This window comes from Syngnathus acus, chromosome 8 (assembly GCF_901709675.1).
Source record: "Syngnathus acus chromosome 8, fSynAcu1.2, whole genome shotgun sequence".
Lineage (NCBI taxonomy): Eukaryota > Metazoa > Chordata > Actinopteri > Syngnathiformes > Syngnathidae > Syngnathus > Syngnathus acus.
Window position 1 is genome coordinate 9,366,201 of NC_051093.1, and position 18,162 is coordinate 9,384,362.

General features: G+C 45.6%; 1 protein-coding gene and 1 long non-coding RNA gene across 2 annotated transcripts; one reads left to right on the forward strand and one right to left on the reverse strand.

Moving 5' to 3' along the window:
* Positions 1-1,252: 1,252 nt before the first annotated feature.
* Positions 1,253-13,416, reverse strand: LOC119125541. Its single transcript, XR_005098484.1, has 4 exons — positions 13,280-13,416; positions 10,403-10,429; positions 9,413-9,576; positions 1,253-2,882 (listed from the first exon to the last, which is right to left on the reverse strand). It is a non-coding gene; the product is annotated as an uncharacterized LOC119125541 (long non-coding RNA).
* fscn1a (fascin actin-bundling protein 1a) lies at positions 7,934-16,978 on the forward strand. Its single transcript, XM_037255926.1, has 5 exons — positions 7,934-8,911; positions 13,295-13,451; positions 14,228-14,349; positions 14,815-14,982; positions 15,252-16,978. The coding sequence occupies exons 1-5, from the start codon at positions 8,071-8,073 to the stop codon at positions 15,458-15,460; spliced, it is 1,497 nt and encodes a 498-aa protein (XP_037111821.1). The 5' UTR covers positions 7,934-8,070; the 3' UTR covers positions 15,461-16,978.
* The last annotated feature ends 1,184 nt before the right edge of the window (positions 16,979-18,162 follow it).

Sequence of the window (18,162 nt, forward strand, 5' to 3'; positions counted from 1 at the left end):
TCTGTGCTACTAGTCAAAAACGAGTCAATAACAAAACATTCTGATTAATATTGCTTTTGTGATATGAATTAAGTGGAAATCCACCTTGGGGGGCGGCCATTCTGCCACTTGCTGTTGACTCAAAATGACATCACAGCTCGTGAACGTCACGGCCAAACCCAGAAAACAGGTGAGTCGTGATTGCTCATTACGCTGAGCCCTTGGGCACCGTGATGTCATTTTCAGTCCACAGCAAGTTGCAAAATTAGATGATATGACTTGCTTGTGCAAACAAAAAAAATCCCAATTTGTGACAGATTTGATTAGTCTGATTTGAACCCAACTGCACCAATCTCAGGACTTTTTTTTCTTTCCTCATTCAAAGTACTGACTCAATTTCGACACTTGAATCTTGCAAAGCAAGCAAGGAAGTTGCTGCAGGCCTGCCTGCCTGCCTGCCTGCCTTATGCAAAGTAACCAAGTCACCTATTGTTTGCCATCTGTGGCTGGTCACAGAGAAATGCCGCCTCACTCGCCCCCTCCCTCCCTCCCCCTTTGTGAAACAAGCCAATAGATCGGTTCTCTGCAGCGTCATTGATCCGTGGGGTCACCACGGCAATAGTCTTACACCAAAGCATGGGCCAGTTACCAGCTGTGCGTACGTGTCTGCCAGCTGGCTTGTAGTTTCTTTCTACGATAGGATTAGCTTCCCATTTACAGCCCAAATTGATCGACCACCACCACCACCTCTTTACGCCAAAGACATCAAAGCTGTGTCAAGGAAACCAGTCAGTCAGCATATTTCTTATTTGAATCAAAGCATAAACGTATAAGCTTATGTCACATTAATTAGGCCAAATCTGCTTTAACCTTTGATTTTTTTTAAAAACAATATGATATAATCATATGACTTGTAGTATGTGACCCATTTTTGTGTACCAAACTAATGTAATAAGCACATGGAGCGCTTAACGCCTTGGTTCCGCATAAAGTCACAATTCTTGCTCTTGTGTTCCTTATTCCTCAATGTCCACTTGACTTCCTCCCACTGCTCAAGAGCTCCGATTGGCTAAAAGCGAAGGCTTTGGGTACCTTTTAAGGCTCACAAGTAAACCTGATGACAGAACAACTTCAACTACCGCAACCCCAACCAAACACAGAAGCATCACTCAAATCAAAAATGCATTGACCCCTGTTGAAAAGAACACCGTTTTTTTTCATATGTACACATATAATGCAGAACATAGTCATGTTATGGATGAGTGAGCACGCACACACACACACAGCATGGTGTGGTGAACAAGATGCCTATGTATTCTCTGCCATCTGTCTCCATTGGAAATACTTTTTTTTTTTTTTTCCACATGCTAGCATTCCTTCTTGATCTTGATCAACATGTCATCATCAGCATGCCTTGTTCAGCAGCACCAATCAGCAAGTGACACCATCCAGTGTGCTGTTCACTTTTCAAAGCATCATAGGCCCTTGCCTTGTAAATAAAGCAATCAAACAATCACTAACAACCCCCACCCTGCCCAAAGTTCCTTTACATAACTTCAGCTTGATGGGCCATCCACACGTCATAAATAGATAAACAAAATGTATATTTGAACTTTCATCGATTTAATTTGTTCACAAATATTCACAATGTACATATAATGTGTTGCATAATATCCAGCTTCTGCAAAACGCAGGGCGTAAACGCTAAGATCAGAAAGTCCCGATTTCCGAGGTACGTTGAACGCATCATAAAAAGCAACGCCAGTTGTTTCGGTTTGCGGTTCTCAACTTTTGCAGTTTGAATGAACAGGACGCTGTGCTCTGATTGGCTGACTGTGCCTGCCATATAAGGAAATGGCAGCAGCGGTCCTAAAGCGGAAGTGGAGAACCGGCGCCCTGCCTCCGAGCAAAGCGTGTCATTCCAGCATTTTCGACATCTTTTTCTGCTCAAATGCTAAGCTTGTCTAATAATAAAAAATAAAAAATAAATCTCCCCATGACATTCATCCTTTATGTGATTCAAAGTCACGTGTTGATTTAATAACAGCAGCCATTTTAGTTGAGTGGATTACACAAAAGCTACATTTTTACAGCTGAGGAGGAGACAAAGTCTGAATTGAGCAATAGAACATTGCGATTGGAGTCATGTAACTGATTGCCTGTGGAAGTTGTGACCTTGATGTAAGAAAAAAGATCAAATTAAAGTTGGCATCTAAAAAAAAAAAAAGTCACGTTAGCTTGGTTATAGTGGCTGAGATTTTATTGTGAGAAAGTACAAGGGGTCAATTTGTGCTGGAAAGATGCATTAGTGGCTGACAGTAATGCAAGGCCAGCGTAACCATTTTGAAACAATGTGATCATATTCATGCTGTCTTGTGCTTTTCAATCTTGACTCGTGCTTAATTTGAAATTCTTTCTGTGTGAGACAGTCTTGACCTCAATGAAAAAAACAGGGCAAAGATCATGCCGCTTTTATGCTTGCAAGTTGTGAGTGAGGAGGACGATGTGATGTCACTTTGTCTTTGTTGATTTGTGTTGAGATTAGCAAAGATGTGCGAAACCTCGCAGTGTGTGTCTCTGCAACTTTGCACTTTGTTGTCTATTAATTTGTTGACCCGGATGTGAATCAGCGAGGCCACGCCCTTTTGTTAAATCTGACATCCATAAAAGGAAATCTTTAGGTTTGTCACATGACAACAGTGTGAGGAATGCAAGACTTGCCCAAATGAGATGCAATTGCAAGTCCCTGCAGGACTATGAAATGACTCGCACGTCAATTTGTTGTGTGCGAGTTTTCCTGTGTACCTTGAGTCGTGCATAAGGGTCCTGCAGCGGCGTCTTGAGTGCGATTGTAGGCGTGTGAGACCTCAAGGCTTTCACTTCTCTTTGAGTTGTTGTTCCATCTATGGAAATAGCAGAAGAGGAGGTTGCTCATTTCATAACACCATGAGTAATTTTTGCACTTGGCTGTCAGCAAGTAAAGTCATATTAATAGTGGGTTTTTTCCCCCTAATTAAACCCGAGAGAGTTTCGGGTTTTGTGTTTGCTCAATGCCGTCCCCTTCAGTTGCTCTAGTGCGGAGCCATGAGCTTGTTGTCATCGCGACAGAAGGGGGCACTTCCTCCTGTGCCTTCATGAGGAGGCACCATATAAGGTTGAAAAGTCAGCAGGTATGGTTTTCACCGCAGGGCAACAGCGACATAGGTGGATCCGGATAAAGTCAGGATCGTCTTCGCTTTTAACCGCTGCGGTGTCAGCGTGCATGTTCGTCATGAGGAAGGAAGTTTTAGGCAACAACTCTGACTCAGATCACACTGCACCTATCACATTTCACCCTTGCTTACACTTTTGTCTTCTTTTTTTTCCTAGAGTGCTTTCCGTGTTATACGCTAACACCTGTATTTAGGTCAAGAGTAGCTGACAAGTGCATTAAAGCAAAGCACCACTCCCTGCCTGCCTGCCTGCCTGCGTGGCTGCCTGCCTGCCTGCCTGCTGCCTGCTGCCTGCCTGCCTGCCTGCCTCTGTTTCGATCTCAAGACATTTGCTTCTCCCTCGGCATAGTTCCCGACAAGTTGGTTTGCACAAGCTGCGGTATTCACTTCCTCTTCAGGGGGGGGGGGTAAAGTGGAAAGTCTTGTTCTACAAAACAGGCACGCCATGTTCTTTTTCATATGCGTACAAGTGTAGGTATACAGTGAATGTTATTGCGGCGTTTAAGGGGGATTTCTCCGGAGGCCCCACAATATAGGTCAAAGGTCACACTACTTCTTCCCTTGGTTGTTACATAATCACACATATGCAGTGCAATGAAAAACTTGTGTAACTTTAATTTCTGGTATGCTCAGTATGTCTCCTTTAACGTGTCTTATCAAGAGCGGTAAAACAAACCTCCGCAGTGATTGGCTGTTAGCTACAGGTAATCCTGGGCTGGTTTACCTTGTAAGGACAGGTAGTGCTGTAAATCCCGCCTCATACATTTTTCCCCCTTCCTGAGTTTATGACCCTCACCTCAGCCCGCCTGTTGTTTTTTTAATTCATTTGTAACTCCCCTGCTGCTTTTACACACTCTTCTCTCATAAAGAATGCAAACAGGAGGAAGAATATGAGGAGGAGAAAAGTGGGAAGGACGTCAAAATCCAACATGGAGTTTCTTGGCTCATCAGATTGTAAATTGATCATTTGGAACATACCAAGGCTGCTTGTTATATAAGCAGAGCCAGTGAGAGACGTATGTGTGTGTGTGTGTGTGTGTGTGTGTGAGAGAGCGAGAGAAAGTGAAAAAGCATGTGTCACCATATTTTGTTTTGTTTTCCTCCCGTTTCTTTGGAAACAAAAGTAAAACTGGGTCAGTGGATTTTTTTTATGTAAACATTTACACTGCTTTTCATTTATGAGAGCTCAAATTCTCTTTTTAGTCCTGATTTGTATACATTTAAATTGAAACACAGGCCACGCTCATGTACATGCAAATGTGACATTGAGATGAATTATTAACATTTTGCCTCCCCTACCAACTTCATTCAAAAGTCTCTGCACAAGCGGCTCCAAGTGTTTTAAATTCTTAACCGAGCAATCAAGAATACGGCCAGATCAGGACCGCATCTGTCCCAGAATTGAGATATTTTTCTATATCACAGACAATTTACTCGAATTATAATACAGCTATTTTCTCCGCTTGTGTTTGTGTTGAAATGTGTGTGTTGCCACATGTGACAGCAGTTGGTGTGTGTCTGTCACACACATGCTGTTTTCCATTAAAGGTTCACAGTCATCAGTTATTCACACTGTAAGAAAAAAATACACAGACATTTTTTTGGGGGGGATTGTGTAATAACAAGCCGACGGAGCCCACAAGCGCTGTGATATTTGCAAAGCTCTCAAGGGGAGGCCCCATCAGCTCTTTGTAGCACAAGGGCCCCAAACTCAAGTCCTGATTGCCACTGATGAGAAAGATGAAAAGAATGCGAGGGAGGGGGAAAGAAAGAGGATGAGGGGGGATTCCAAAAGGGGAGGAGGAAGGGAAGTGGTGTGAATGCGATGGCCAACCAACAACACCTGCTCGTGTTTGTCCATTCACAGATGTGCTGTGAAATCTATTCTCAACAGATGCTGTGCGTGGTGCAATGTTCCCTTGTCGCCAGTGGGTGGCACACTAGAGCTCATTTACACGCAACTGGGGAGATTTTCAGTAAAAGCAAGCAGACGCTTATGTCTCTTGAATGATCATAAGTCATGCAGGCAGGATGTGAAAACTATCTTCATGCCTGAACCCTCTGGAGGGTCTTGAATTTGCCATCTGGACCTTACCTGAAGTCCAGGTAAGTCTTACATGAACATTTACATTTTAATAGTGGCACACAAATGGGTTGTTCTTTTCCAAAGGAAGCAGCAGTTGATACATAAGACAAGTAAGGAAATACAAAAGGAAGTGGGAAGACTTGCGCCAAGCATCGCACTGTTCATTCATGCGGGCAGGATGTGTCAAGAGGAGGTATTTTTAGAGGCTTCCGATGGGAAGGAAAAGCCATGTGACAGTCCACCTGCATCGTGCTCAGTCACACACACGTTTTGTTGATGTAAACATATTTATGTCCCCATTGATGAGTACTATACATGCACTAGTGACCCAGTCATGCCTCACATTTCTGTTGACTGACCTACATTTTGCTGTCAGCTGCAGGCCATCCCTTCTATATGCACACACACACTAATAATGTGTTAAACAGAGGGGAAAAGCAATGCACTGGCTGCCTTGCTGTTGCCATGACAATAAGCGAAGCTGGCCGAGAGGGAGGGGGGAGGCAAGGCCAAAGCGCACACACGCATGGGCACACACACACGGCTCCATTGTGACCTTTGACCTGACTCCTGTTGGGAAGAATGGCCAGTGTGCGGGGTAACCCAGTTGCTCCGGCTTCCAGCTCTTTGTTGGAGGCCCTTGGTTGGGCTGCAGCTGTGCGCGCACACACACACACACACACACACACACACACACACACACACACACACACACACTAAACGCACATTCCTTTGTGATTGCACCATGAAACACACACACATATGGCCCCCTCAACTTTAACTTAGACAACACATTTCCCAATGGGTATTATATATTGGTGATGATGCGATTTCATATTTGGAGTTTCACTTGGGGGTGGAGTCACTTTCGTTGCCAGCGGTTTAGAAATGAACGGCTGCGCGTTAAGTTATACATGCTGTACATTGACGACTCGGACAAAATATGAGAGGCGTGCTCACTTTAGTGATTTGAGATGGATAAAGTTAGACAGCTGCAACTTGGTTATGCTTTGACATTGAACTGGTGCCTCTCGTTTATTCCCGCGGGTCATAAAATGTCCGATGCTAATGAAAGCTGTCTGTTTTGTCTCGTCTTTGGTTATGAGTTCCTGTTGGGGTTTTTTTCTTGCTCGTGAGGAAACATGACCCGCCCGCCGGCCACATGACACAGGGAAAATAAAGGGGCAGAGGGCTAAGTGGCACCATTAATAGGATCAATACAATCAATAATAAAAACAGCAGCTGTGATTATGGAGTTTCTTTTGGAGGGGGAAAAAATCTTCTGTGTGAGAAAAAAAGGATGCTAATTGGTCAGCTATGTGTTTTGCTGCAGCAATGCGCCATCTGCGGGTGTAGTGAGTGCAGCAAGTGTGCCACTGGGTCAGTGTGTGTACACTGCGCTCTGTATGTGTGTATGTGTTTGGCTTGATGACTGCAAATGCATATTTTTCTACAATGATCAGTTCCTACGATGAAAAACAGCTGTCCTCATATTTTTGACCATAAAATGTTTGATTTACGAGGGCCACTTAGGAAGTAGACAGAAGTCTTCATTGGAATTTCCTCTCGGTTCGCGTGTAATCCTCTAGATAGAGGGGATTTTTTTTTAATGCTCTTTCTTCAGCCCATCACAGAATTTGGAGACTAAATCCAGATTCAGTTAATGACGGTGTAATACCATTACGCCCTCGTTAAAGATTGATTTGTTACTGTAGGTGGCATTCGCTGTGTTTATGATAGGTCAAAGGTCATGGACCACCGCTGACTTAAAGCAAGTTTTAGCCTTGAGTCTTCTGCATAGCAACAAGGAACATCAATAAGCTGCAGAGTGCCAATCAGGTTTCTTGAACTCCTTCGCTCACTCGCTGCACGCAAAGCAAAGCTGAGGAGCATCTGTACTTTTACTTGGAATGAAATATGGCTTGAAATGCTTCTTGCATGTGTGCGTTTGATTGCCAAATCGCGCACGCACACGCACGCACGCACGCACGGACGGACGGACGGGGAAGGATGCACGCCGGGGTCTGTTTGGCCTCTTTGTTTACAGAGCCAGCTCTCGGCTTCTCTCTGATGTGCGTGCCCAAGCCGTGAATGGAGCTTTGTGTGAGGATGCACATCCTCATGACTTGAGAGTCCATCTGATCGGTGAGAAAAGGCGGTGTGATATTATTCAAGGCTACAGGAAAGCTTATATAGGACAAAAAAAAATTGGCCTATGACGAACCTTGGAATGCATAATAATGACATGAGTCACATGACATTACAAATCATCTCTTAATGAGTAAGTCAACTACAATATATTCTCCTGGTCAATCCATGGTATTGTGATTAATATTGCATTTGTGGAATCTGAACTAAGCAGCAAAATCTACCCATTTTGATCCCCCTCAGCATTTTAGAAGAAAACTAGAAAATGGACCTGGAAGAAAATTCGACAGGCTTGCAGGCATCCCACGGTAAAGATGGCAAAACCAAAAAAGGAAGCATGATGAAAGCATAAAGGAGCAAGCAGCTGATCAAGCAGTCACAACAGGAGAACGGTCAAGTGAAACTGCCTTTGCCAAGCTGCAGTTGTCCATGTACCACAAGGGGCGTGGTCTGCCGCTGACGTCACTAGGCGTATATAAGCTGCAGCTGTGGCGTCGCTCCTGCGCTCATGAGGCAGGCAGAGGACCGGGGGCGCGCGTTCACGGACACACTCCTCAAACAAAGAGAAGCACGCGAGCGAGGCACCTCAGCATCCCACCCCCCCTCCATCAACTTGCAGACAGAAGCGGACGGAGCGAAGCCACCATGACAACTAACGGCGCTAGCAACGGATCCAGCGACATGCTGCAGATCCAATTCGGTCTCATCAACTGCGGCAACAAATATCTCACCGCCGAGACGTTCGGCTTCAAAATCAACGCCTCGGCCTCGAGCATGAAGAAGAAGCAGATTTGGACCCTGGAGCAGAGCGGCGACGACTCCAGCGGCAACGTCTTCCTCCTCAAGTCCCATCTGGGCCGTTACATGGCCACCGACAAGGACGGCAACGTGACCGGTGACAGCGAGACTCCGGGCCCCGAGTGCCGCTTCGTCATCACGGCGCACGACGACGGCCGCTGGTCCCTGCAATCCGAGCCCTTCGGCCGCTACCTGGGCGGAACCGAGGACCGCATCATCTGCTTCGCCCAGACCGCGTCCGTGGCGGAGAAATGGAGCGTGCACATCGCCATGCACCCGCAGGTGAACCTCTTCAGCCTGACGCGCAAACGCTACGCGCACCTCAGCTCCAAGGTGGACGAGATCGCCATCGACAGGGATATCCCCTGGGGCGTGGACTCCACCATCACACTGGTGTTCCGAGAGCAGCGGTACCACCTGCAGACCTCCGACAACCGCTTCCTGAGGAACGATGGCGCGCTGGTGGCCGCCACGGACAAGAGCACCGGCTACACGCTGGAGTTTCGCTCCGGCAAGGTGGCCTTCAGGGACTGCGGAGGCAAGTACCTGGCGCCGTCCGGCCCCTCCGGCACCATGAAGTCCGGCAAGAGTGCGCGCGTGGGCAAGGACGAGCTCTTCCAGCTGGAGCAGAGCCACCCTCAGGTGGTCCTCACCGCGGCCAACGAGAGGAACGTCTCCACCCGCCAAGGTGTGTGACCGACCGCTTGTGGAAGTGTGATGGCATTTTTGACTGCCCCCACCACACACACACACACACCCTTAGGCTGACCGTCTTTGCCACACACAAGCTCACACACTGATTTGATCATCCTTGGCACACGCACACTGGTTTGCTCATCATTCCCACAGTGCCACCCGCCTGCACACTGGTTTGCTCATCCTTAGCACATAGTGCCACCGTGGCACACATACCACACAAAAGCAGCAGCAAAATTGTGTTTTTTTTTTGCAGAATTCTCCAGTTTGCCAAACGACTGCAGCGGACAAAGGAAAGCTTTTTGTCTGTATACGCAAGTGTCATTATTCACATGAAATTCCCTGTGGCACACTCTCAGTTTGATCTTTCTGAAGCTCATTAATATTTTAAGCATATAGCCATACTGTCCTTACATAATTTTTTTCCAATGATGCTTGTAGGAGCCCATCTGACCCAGTATTTGTTAGGCTAATGTGTGATGCTTGTGGTTACCTGCTCAAGTTGGAGACAAAAGGTTGTCTCCTTCCTTCCTTCCTTCCTTCCTTCCTTCCTGGCACCTCTTGCATAATTTCCCTTGTGGTGCACCTCCTCCACCCTCTTCCAGCAGTCAGGCTTGTCTGCTGCGCCTCAAAGGTCATAATCAGGGCCAAGACTTCCTATGATGAACAGTCCCGCTGTATTAGTGTTGGTTTATATTCGGAGTCATTTTTTATTTTATTTTTTTTAACCATTTGAATCATGCAGGTAATCCTTGAGAAAATGATTAGCAATGGCTTAAAAGCGGTCACTCCCTAAATCTATATTTGCTGTGTGGTCCGATAAACACGCTGCTGAGGGTTCTTTGTGCTCGGGCTTCTTCAGCTCGTATCGTTTTGTGCCACTGTGAGCCCGTTTGTTCCATGTCGCTACTGTGTTTACTTGTCAATGGATCATTGATCCACTTTTCTCCTCATCAGCACTTTTTGTTCTGTCTCCACAAAATGGAGGCCAGTAACTGCTCTGTCGAAACTACACGGCGGCCTTCTCTGTTCATGCCAGAAATGTGAATATTGCCGTTAACGTTCAGCTTGTGCATGTGACACCATTTTGTTTTTTAATGACGATCCCAGGGAGGAAGCTAATGCTCAATGCCAAACGGCAGGATCATTTGTGATGGCGGATTAAAAGCCAGATTTGGAATTAAACTGGCTCCAGATGTTTTGGGGATTTAGAGCTGCTCCTAGCTTCCCTCTATTACAGGCCGGAGCCAACATGGCGGTTGAAGTGGCCTGGCTTGAATTAGTGGAAGCCGGCAGGATGATGAGGTCACACCAAATGCTGCCTTAGTCTTATCAAAATGTAGATTTTTTTTTTTTTTTTTTTTATCATCTTCACACACTAAAAAAAGGTCAAATACAGCAGTGAGTTTTTTGTCAGAAGTGCCCAAGTGTGAATCTCGACATCAGTGTCCAAAGACCCAAGAAACGACCAATCACAGCTCACCTGATTTAGTCATGTGACGTTCGCCACCTGCAAACCGAGACAAAACAATTCAACATTGCGCATTCAAACGACAAAGCATATCATTTTGTTTAGTTTGCTATCATAATGCTAACTTGGTGAAAACACAATTGAAATGAGCATACATGTTTTGGTAAGATGGTAAATAACTTATGACACTATTATAGCAACATTGCATACAAACAATATTCAGTGGCAAATCCTGCAGTTTAGTTGTGGACCTTCTCTGCTCATCGTCTTGCTTGCAATCAAATTGCATCTCTTGCAACTACTTCTGTATATTCTTTTGAATGCATGTCCGACCGTTTCCTCATTAGCAGCCTCCCTAATTGCTAAGAGATGCTCATTTCCATCCTTTGCTAAGCTATTCCCAGAGAGACTGTTTATGGAGTGGGATGCGACGTTTTGAGACCGTTAGCCTTCAACTCAATGGGCTTTTTAAGTGGGGATGATTGAAGGCAGAGAGCAGCTTTAAAGGGGGGCCAGTCGTCATTTCCTGTTTGCTACTGTTTCTGCACTAACATTAGTCGCTTAAATGGGGAGGGGAGGGGTGAGGTCAGCTTTCTCAACAATGTGTTTTATTGCATTTTCAGAGGAGCGGACTAGACCTTTGAAGGTCTGAATTAATGTTGGTTGGGGCAGAGTAGTTTAGAGGTAGCTAGTATTAGCTTACGGCAATTTGGCTTTAACGATGGCTTAAATGTGGCCTGGCAACTTGTCATATTGTCCAGAAGGTTGGTGCTTGTAGTCTAGAAGCACATGCACGGCCATTAAAAATGCCAAACAGCTTTACAAAATTTGTGAGAAATAATTCCTAATTGGACGTCATAGTCTGCTGCTCAGACTTTTGAAGCATCACATCAGAAGCTGCTAGCGCGCTTCGCCAAATGAGCCCTGCCACCGGTTCTGTGTCCTTCACCTCCTCCGGCTGGCAGGAAACGAAACATGACACGCACACACATCTCTGTAAAGCGTTAGCGTGCACACACACAATAAGGGGAAAAGAGGGCAAGCCATGGCTGTTATCACTTGCTTGTGTTTGCTGGCTGCTGCAGAATGTGTAAAGTGATATGGTTAAAGACCATCTCTAGTTAATGTGTTTTGAGGCTCTCAGTGTGTGTGTGGGGAATCGCTCCATGATGACTACTTCATTATAGGTTTGGCTTCCTGCGTGGGTGTATCACTGCAGAAATGCCCTTCACACTCCGTAGAAAATCAATGTCACTCTGCGTGACCTTACAGGAAGGGTGCGAGTATCACCGTGTGCATGCGTTTCCTTCATTTGGGGTTTTTAGGCGAGACTGGAAGGAGGATGGGATGGGGGGTGTGAATCAGAACAAAGGCTGGTGATCTGGTGGCTCCCCCGTTTGTGGCCCAGCTGTCCGCCTCCTCGGTCAGGCCTGCCGAACAATAGCGGGACACGCACGCACACACATTGGCAATTGAAGTGGGTACAATCGCGTGCGTTCACAGCTAACCTCTGCTACTGGCTTGAATTAAAGCTTGGCCAACCATTTGTGCCTTCATCAGGGACGAGGTGGCCAGAAGACGTGTGGTCACTGTTGTGGTGTGCACTTTCTGGATTTGACACACACGGACATCTGAGCTTTATATCTACAGGCGTCACTGTAATGTTTTGTCTGTGTCAATGTTGTGTCTTTTTTCCCTTCAAGGCTTCCCCCACACCCAAACATTGTTCCACTTCACTTTAGGCCGCAGTTGACTTGATTGTAGGGGGAGCCGTATTATGTTTTGGCTAAGTTGCGAAGAATGGAAAAGGTTGATAGAAAAAAAAAAAAAAAAAAGCGGTTTTCCAAATGAAAGCAAACGTTGTTGCGCTCCTCTGCTACTGTGCTGTTAACGGCGAAGCTTAGCGAGCAAAAGACGTCTAGAGTGGAATTCTTCATTTTGTTCAATCTTCTCTCGGCATGTGCTTTCCATTACGGTCTTATGTTTTCCCTCTCAATCATCTATGCGTGCGTGTCCACATATCTGCAGAAACTTGATAAGTCTGCAGAGGTCAAAGGTCTCAAGTTTTGGACTTGCTTCTAGTGAGTATCCAGCCAACAAAGACGAAGATGAGATAGTCTATTCGCCCGCCCACCCAAAAAACACAACAAAACATGAACAATAATTCACTGTTACGTGTTACGTAAGTCAGTGGCGGCAGAAGCCTGTCTGGATTTTATTTTTTTCTGTTGTAATGGTTTTACATTTGCTATTCGGATCTACGATGCCGTTTCACGATGTATCGTGCCCAACATTTGGTCTATTTGCCGTCGGAAGAGTTTTTGATGGAATGCAGCCGAACTAATAGCTTGCTGCCCCACATTTTTGTTCCATCAGTCACTTTTTGAGTTGGAAAGACAGATGTGCTCATTTTGCTTCAGTTTAAAATCTTATTAATGACCTCAAATGGCATTCCTGATTTAAAAAAAATAAATAAAAAAATATGGAGTGGGAAGTTGTTGGACATCTGCAGCACAAGGTTCCTAATAACTCTTTCATTGTGCTGCTTCGCTTGTGGAATGTTCCGTTTCAATAAAAGTGGTTAAAAAAAAAAAGAAGCAAAAAGCACATGATTACATTGGCTTCCTCAGACACACATTTTCTTTCGCCACACATTTACACAAGAGGCCAACACAGTCCATGTTTCTCTCTGGGCTGGGGGCCTCCAGCTAACAGTCAACTATGACCTCATAACGCACAATAGCATGTATTGTGCTCTATCAACTGTGTGCCCGTACAGTTGTGTATACAATCCTGTAGACTGACATTGTTTACTTCTCCGTAGCTCATTGTGAGACTGATGTGAAATGAATGAGGTCAGAGGTTGCGTACCTTGACCCCTAAACGTACCTCTTTTGTGTTCAGGTATGGACCTGTCCGCCAATCAAGATGAAGAAGGTGACCAGGAAGTCTTCCAAGTGGAGATTTGCCGTGAGAACAGGAAGTGTGCTTTCCGCACCGCCGCTGGCAAATACTGGACCCTCACTGCCAACGGAGGCCTGCAGTGCACCGCCTCCACCAAGTAAGGATGACTTGATCACCTGTTTCAAAGTATCACAGGGATAATAGACAGTCTTAGTTTGTAGCTCCAGATGGATAATTGAGATGTGTGTGTATAGGGTCCTATGTCATGCGTGGGCGCAGGGGTCAAGATCTCGGCACGTCGAGGGGGACTGCGTTCATGTGGAGCCTCAACCTGTGCAGTGATTTTCTTTCACGTCTAGCCAGAGTGCTGCTAGTTAACCTTTGACCCAGATCTTGTGTCTGAGCAGAGAAAAGCCCGAGTCATCGATCCAATTGAAATTCCATTTCAGTTCCAAACCAGACAGTTTGGGTGGGATTCTGGAAAAGGAGTAGTCCTCCAAATGCATTTGCTTTGTTTTTGAAATAAAAAAAAATCACAGGTCGGTCAGTGTTTGGGAACATTTTGAGGTTCCACTAACCTTAGTGGCTTATCTCAAAGGCGTCGACTTGAGATAAGACAAAACGGAGACGAACATCTTAATGCGGCCGCATTCCATGCGTGCGCTCTCACTTTTATTCTCTTCCACCTGAAACGGCATTTAATTTCCTTTTGCTTTCACCTCAGAAAAGGAAAAGTACGAGAGAATGAGGCCAAACACAAGTTTGGCTCTGCTATGTGAAACGGACACCAGAATGTGCAGGAAACAAATGGTTTGGGTAACAGCTGAGCGCGTTTACACTTTGCCGCTCAATCATTCAGGTGCCACGTGAATGCGAGAGCGTCCTGTCCTCCCTTCCCCATCTGACGGTGCCTTTTAATTTGTCTGTCTGCAGGTCAGCTAATTGCTACTTTGACATCGAGTGGCGTGGGAAGAGGCTGACTCTGCGAGCCGCCAATGGGAAATATGTCGCCGCCAAGAAAAACGGACAGCTAGCAGCCACCATTGACTCTGCCGGTCAGTTGGATTTAGTTTCCAAAAATTGTATTGGATTTTTGTTTGGTGAAATGAGCCAATTATTTTGTTCATAAAATACATTTGGGTGCACACGTAGGTTTTTCCACCAGTGTTGTACAAAGAACAGATTTTGTTGAGCTCAAATTGACTGAAACTGTCAAGAAAATTTAACTCAAGGCTGTGAATTAGTTGTTGGGTGGATTACTTTGGCACTTAGGACTCAGATCAGAAGCTGTTCCGTTTTTTCTTTTTTTTGCCATGTTTGATGCTGATATGACAGCAAAGTGTTTGATTTGGAAGGATGTTGGCTATTGTTAGAAACTTTGTTCCCAGATTGGAGCTTTTTTTTTCTCCAGTTTGTCATATCCCATAAGGAGTGTGATGTTAACACTGGCACAGCTAGAGGAGGGCCTGCGAGAGCTCCTATCAATCGAACATAATATGACTGGATATTTACCTCCTCAGGTGAGTCCGAAGAGTTCATCATGAAGCTGATCAACCGCCCTATCATCGTTCTGCGCGGCGAGCACGGCTTCATCGGCTGCAGGAAGGTGACGGGGACCCTGGACTCCAATCGCTCCTCCTACGATTACTTCACGCTGGAGTTCAGAGATGGAGCCTACAGCCTGCAAGGTCAGAAAGCTTCAAAGTTAGCATGTGCGCATACGGAATTGCGGCTCGTCGAGACGCTTGCGGGCATAAAGGATTACAGCTTTTGTGTCTCGTGCTCATTATGGATTTACTTTAGAAAGAGGGATTTGATGTGGTTCATTATCTCCACCGAAGGCGGATGTTTTTGTTTATTGGTAGGATTATGCAAAAACATTTTAATTCATGGAGGGGTGCGGGAAATTTTAGTGCAGGTTTTGCCTCACCCCAATCATCCTCCCTCTCGTGTTTAGACTCCACCGGCAAGTACTGGATGGTGGGCAACGAGCAGGCGGTCGTGAGCAGCAGCGACACGCCCATCGACTTCTTCTTTGAGTTTTGCGACTACAACAAGCTTGCCATCCGCCACGGCAGCGACGGCAAGTACGTCCGCGGCGACCACGCCGGCGTGCTCAAGGCCAACGCGGATGACCTCGAGACGGCCACCATGTGGGAGTATTAAATGAGGATCGCCGACGTGGCATCCGCCCATAGCGACCCCCCCCCCCCCCCGTCTTTCCCACACCCGTCCTCATATATGACGTCTTGTATGACTTTATATTTTGAACTGCACAGAGAGAAGAGGAAGGATGGAAGAGGTTATTCTCCCTCCCCGTCCTTCCTTTCTATCCCTCCCTTTCCCAGCTGCCGACCTCTGTATGTTGCCATAGTTACCACGGGGCTGTGCACTTTTTCCCTCCTCATTCCCAACCTGGTCCGCCGCTGCCCCCAAATCATCGCTCACCCTTTTCTCGCCTTAGCACCGACTGGTCTTCTTTCTACTCGTCTCTATTGTACATTGATGTTCTTCTACTTGAGCCTAAAAAAAAACCCCAGATTCTGCTTCCAAGGCATGGGGTCTCTTTTGCTGGCTTGAGTAGAAACAGATTTATTTGTTAGTCTGGAAACTTCTATCAAAACCAGATCAGGTGTGTGTATTTCCTGGGCTTGTTGGGTGATTGTAAGGCCTTCTCCCTAACATGAAATTGTTCTCATGTAAACTAGCTTCCTGTGTTGTCCTCTAGCTGTGTTCCTATTGGTCGGTGGGGAGTCTTGATTGTTTCGGGACCAAACAGGATGTAGGAAGTAAATGTACCATCCCCTCCTCCCTATTGTCCCCAGAACAATTTCAAAACAAACCTGGGTGCCATCACTGCATGCACCTCACTAGAAGAAAAAAAAAGAAATAACATTTTGGGCTTGGAATGATGTAAAAAGCCAAAGTCCAAGGCACAGACATTATCATGGTTAAGTGAAGTAATGAATATTTGAAAGCTGCTTTTTGGATCAGATGAGCACAACGTATGTATGTATGTAGATCAAGCCTTGATTGAAACTGGATTCAACTATTGTCATCTCGCACAACAACTGGACCGCGGTGCTACTAATGTGTGTGTGCTGTTTGCACCAACTGGTAACATAATATTGATCAAGTTTTTCCTTCAGCCAAACCCAGTGAAGCATCTCATCCTTCACAAAGCACTTGAGCCTTGTCATTAACCAGATCTGCTGCTTGTGTTCTTTTTTTCAACTTTGACTAGTGTCATATCTGCCTTTAAACTGAGGTATGACTAAATATTTTTTGAGTTAATGATTTTTTTTGGGGGGCTTGTCAGTGATTTTGTAAGGTAAGAGATGGAAATAAAAAGAAAGTGCTGTTAAATGTGGTGTTCTACAGTCATGCAGCAGCGAAGCCATGAGTCCTGACTTGTTAGCCTGCTTTCTCCATTAGCAATCAATTAAGCGCCTCATTATTTCAATTACGAGCACTATAAAAGGAAACCTGATTGTAGCCTGCGCCTCGTGAATTTATTTTTTTTTTTTTAAGAATCTCCAACAACTAAATGGTGCACTTATCACCAGAGATACTGTCTCCATGGTAACCAAGGCTAAGACAAACGGATGTGGAATGGCAACTATGTGGTAATGACTGTGCCTTACGCTTACGTTTTCGGCAGTAGAAAATTAGAAGGGTTAAAAAAATCCACATCTTTGCTTTGTATAACTGGAACTTCCTTTTGTATTATTTTTTTGTATAATTTGTTTGATATTGTGGATTCATCTCTCGTGCCATTGGTTCACCTGAAATCCAACAACCAATAAAACTGGGATTTGGAAAAAAATGTGTTTGGACTTAATTATTGCCACAGGAGTATTTTTCTTAAGCATATACGCTACAGCAGTTGTAATGCTAATAGAATATTTAGCAACAATTTATCAATGCATTCTAAATCTGAGAAATGGTGATCGTATCACTGAGTAAATAATCCACCTCATTGTAGCTAAATATTCTGACCACATGGAGCAGTGGCGCTAACATGCGGTAAGGCGCTACTCTCCCCCTTGCGTCTGAATAGAACCTTTGTGTTGAAACATGAATCTAACACACACACCAGTCAAGTTGGTAATGTAATGATGGAGAGCCTCCAGAGCAGGTCTCTAATCCATTTCCCTCCCATCATCTGGTAGATCCCTAAGGGATGCCCAACATGGCAAAACAAACATACATTCGCTCTCGCTCTACCCGACACCTCCCCTGCCCCCTTGCTTCCTTCCTGCCTTTTCTAACCATCCCAGACTATGAATCCCTCCGTGAAGTCAACCCACCCGCTGCGTCTACCCTTGGTTCCTCAGCCTGAAAGATGAGTCACACAAAATATGACCCAAATCCCAGAAATGGGAGCAGTGGTTTGCGGGGTAAGCATCATGCTGGAGGCATGGCCTTTTTTTTTTTTTGTTCTCCCCCCCCCTGAGCAAATGTGAAAGGCTGGGGGGAGGGGATGGTAGGGTGTCTGGCTGTGTGAAATGGCCGCCATCTCCACCCCTCCGTTCGGCAAAACCCATCGCCCTGTCTCCACAGCAACCACAAGACAGCGGTGACAGAGCGAGCTGGGTGTCCGAGCGCTCGTCATCCACAATGCAGATAGACGGGATTAGGTGCGTTTTGTCTCAACCATCTTGGAGTGGACATTTTTTCACTCACTACAGTCCTTTTAGCTAAATTCCTGAAATTAAAATGATTTTTTCTCCTCTCCCTCCGATGTCGAGACAGTAGGTCAGTGGGTCGGTGGGTAATCTCTTTAGCGGTGCAAATTAATCCCACAATTCCCAAACAAATTAAATTTCACATTAAAGGGATGTGCACAAGTCAGGCCCGCGAGGAAA

Bases quoted from the DNA above. Each gene is read 5' to 3' on its own strand.
- fscn1a (XM_037255926.1), top strand. From the start codon at position 8,071: ATGACAACTAACGGCGCTAGCAACGGATCCAGCGACATGCTGCAGATC. The intron at 8,912-13,294 runs GTGTGTGACCGA...TTTTGTGTTCAG, and splicing joins GAACGTCTCCACCCGCCAAG to GTATGGACCTGTCCGCCAAT. The intron at 14,350-14,814 runs GTCAGTTGGATT...TTACCTCCTCAG, and splicing joins AGCCACCATTGACTCTGCCG to GTGAGTCCGAAGAGTTCATC.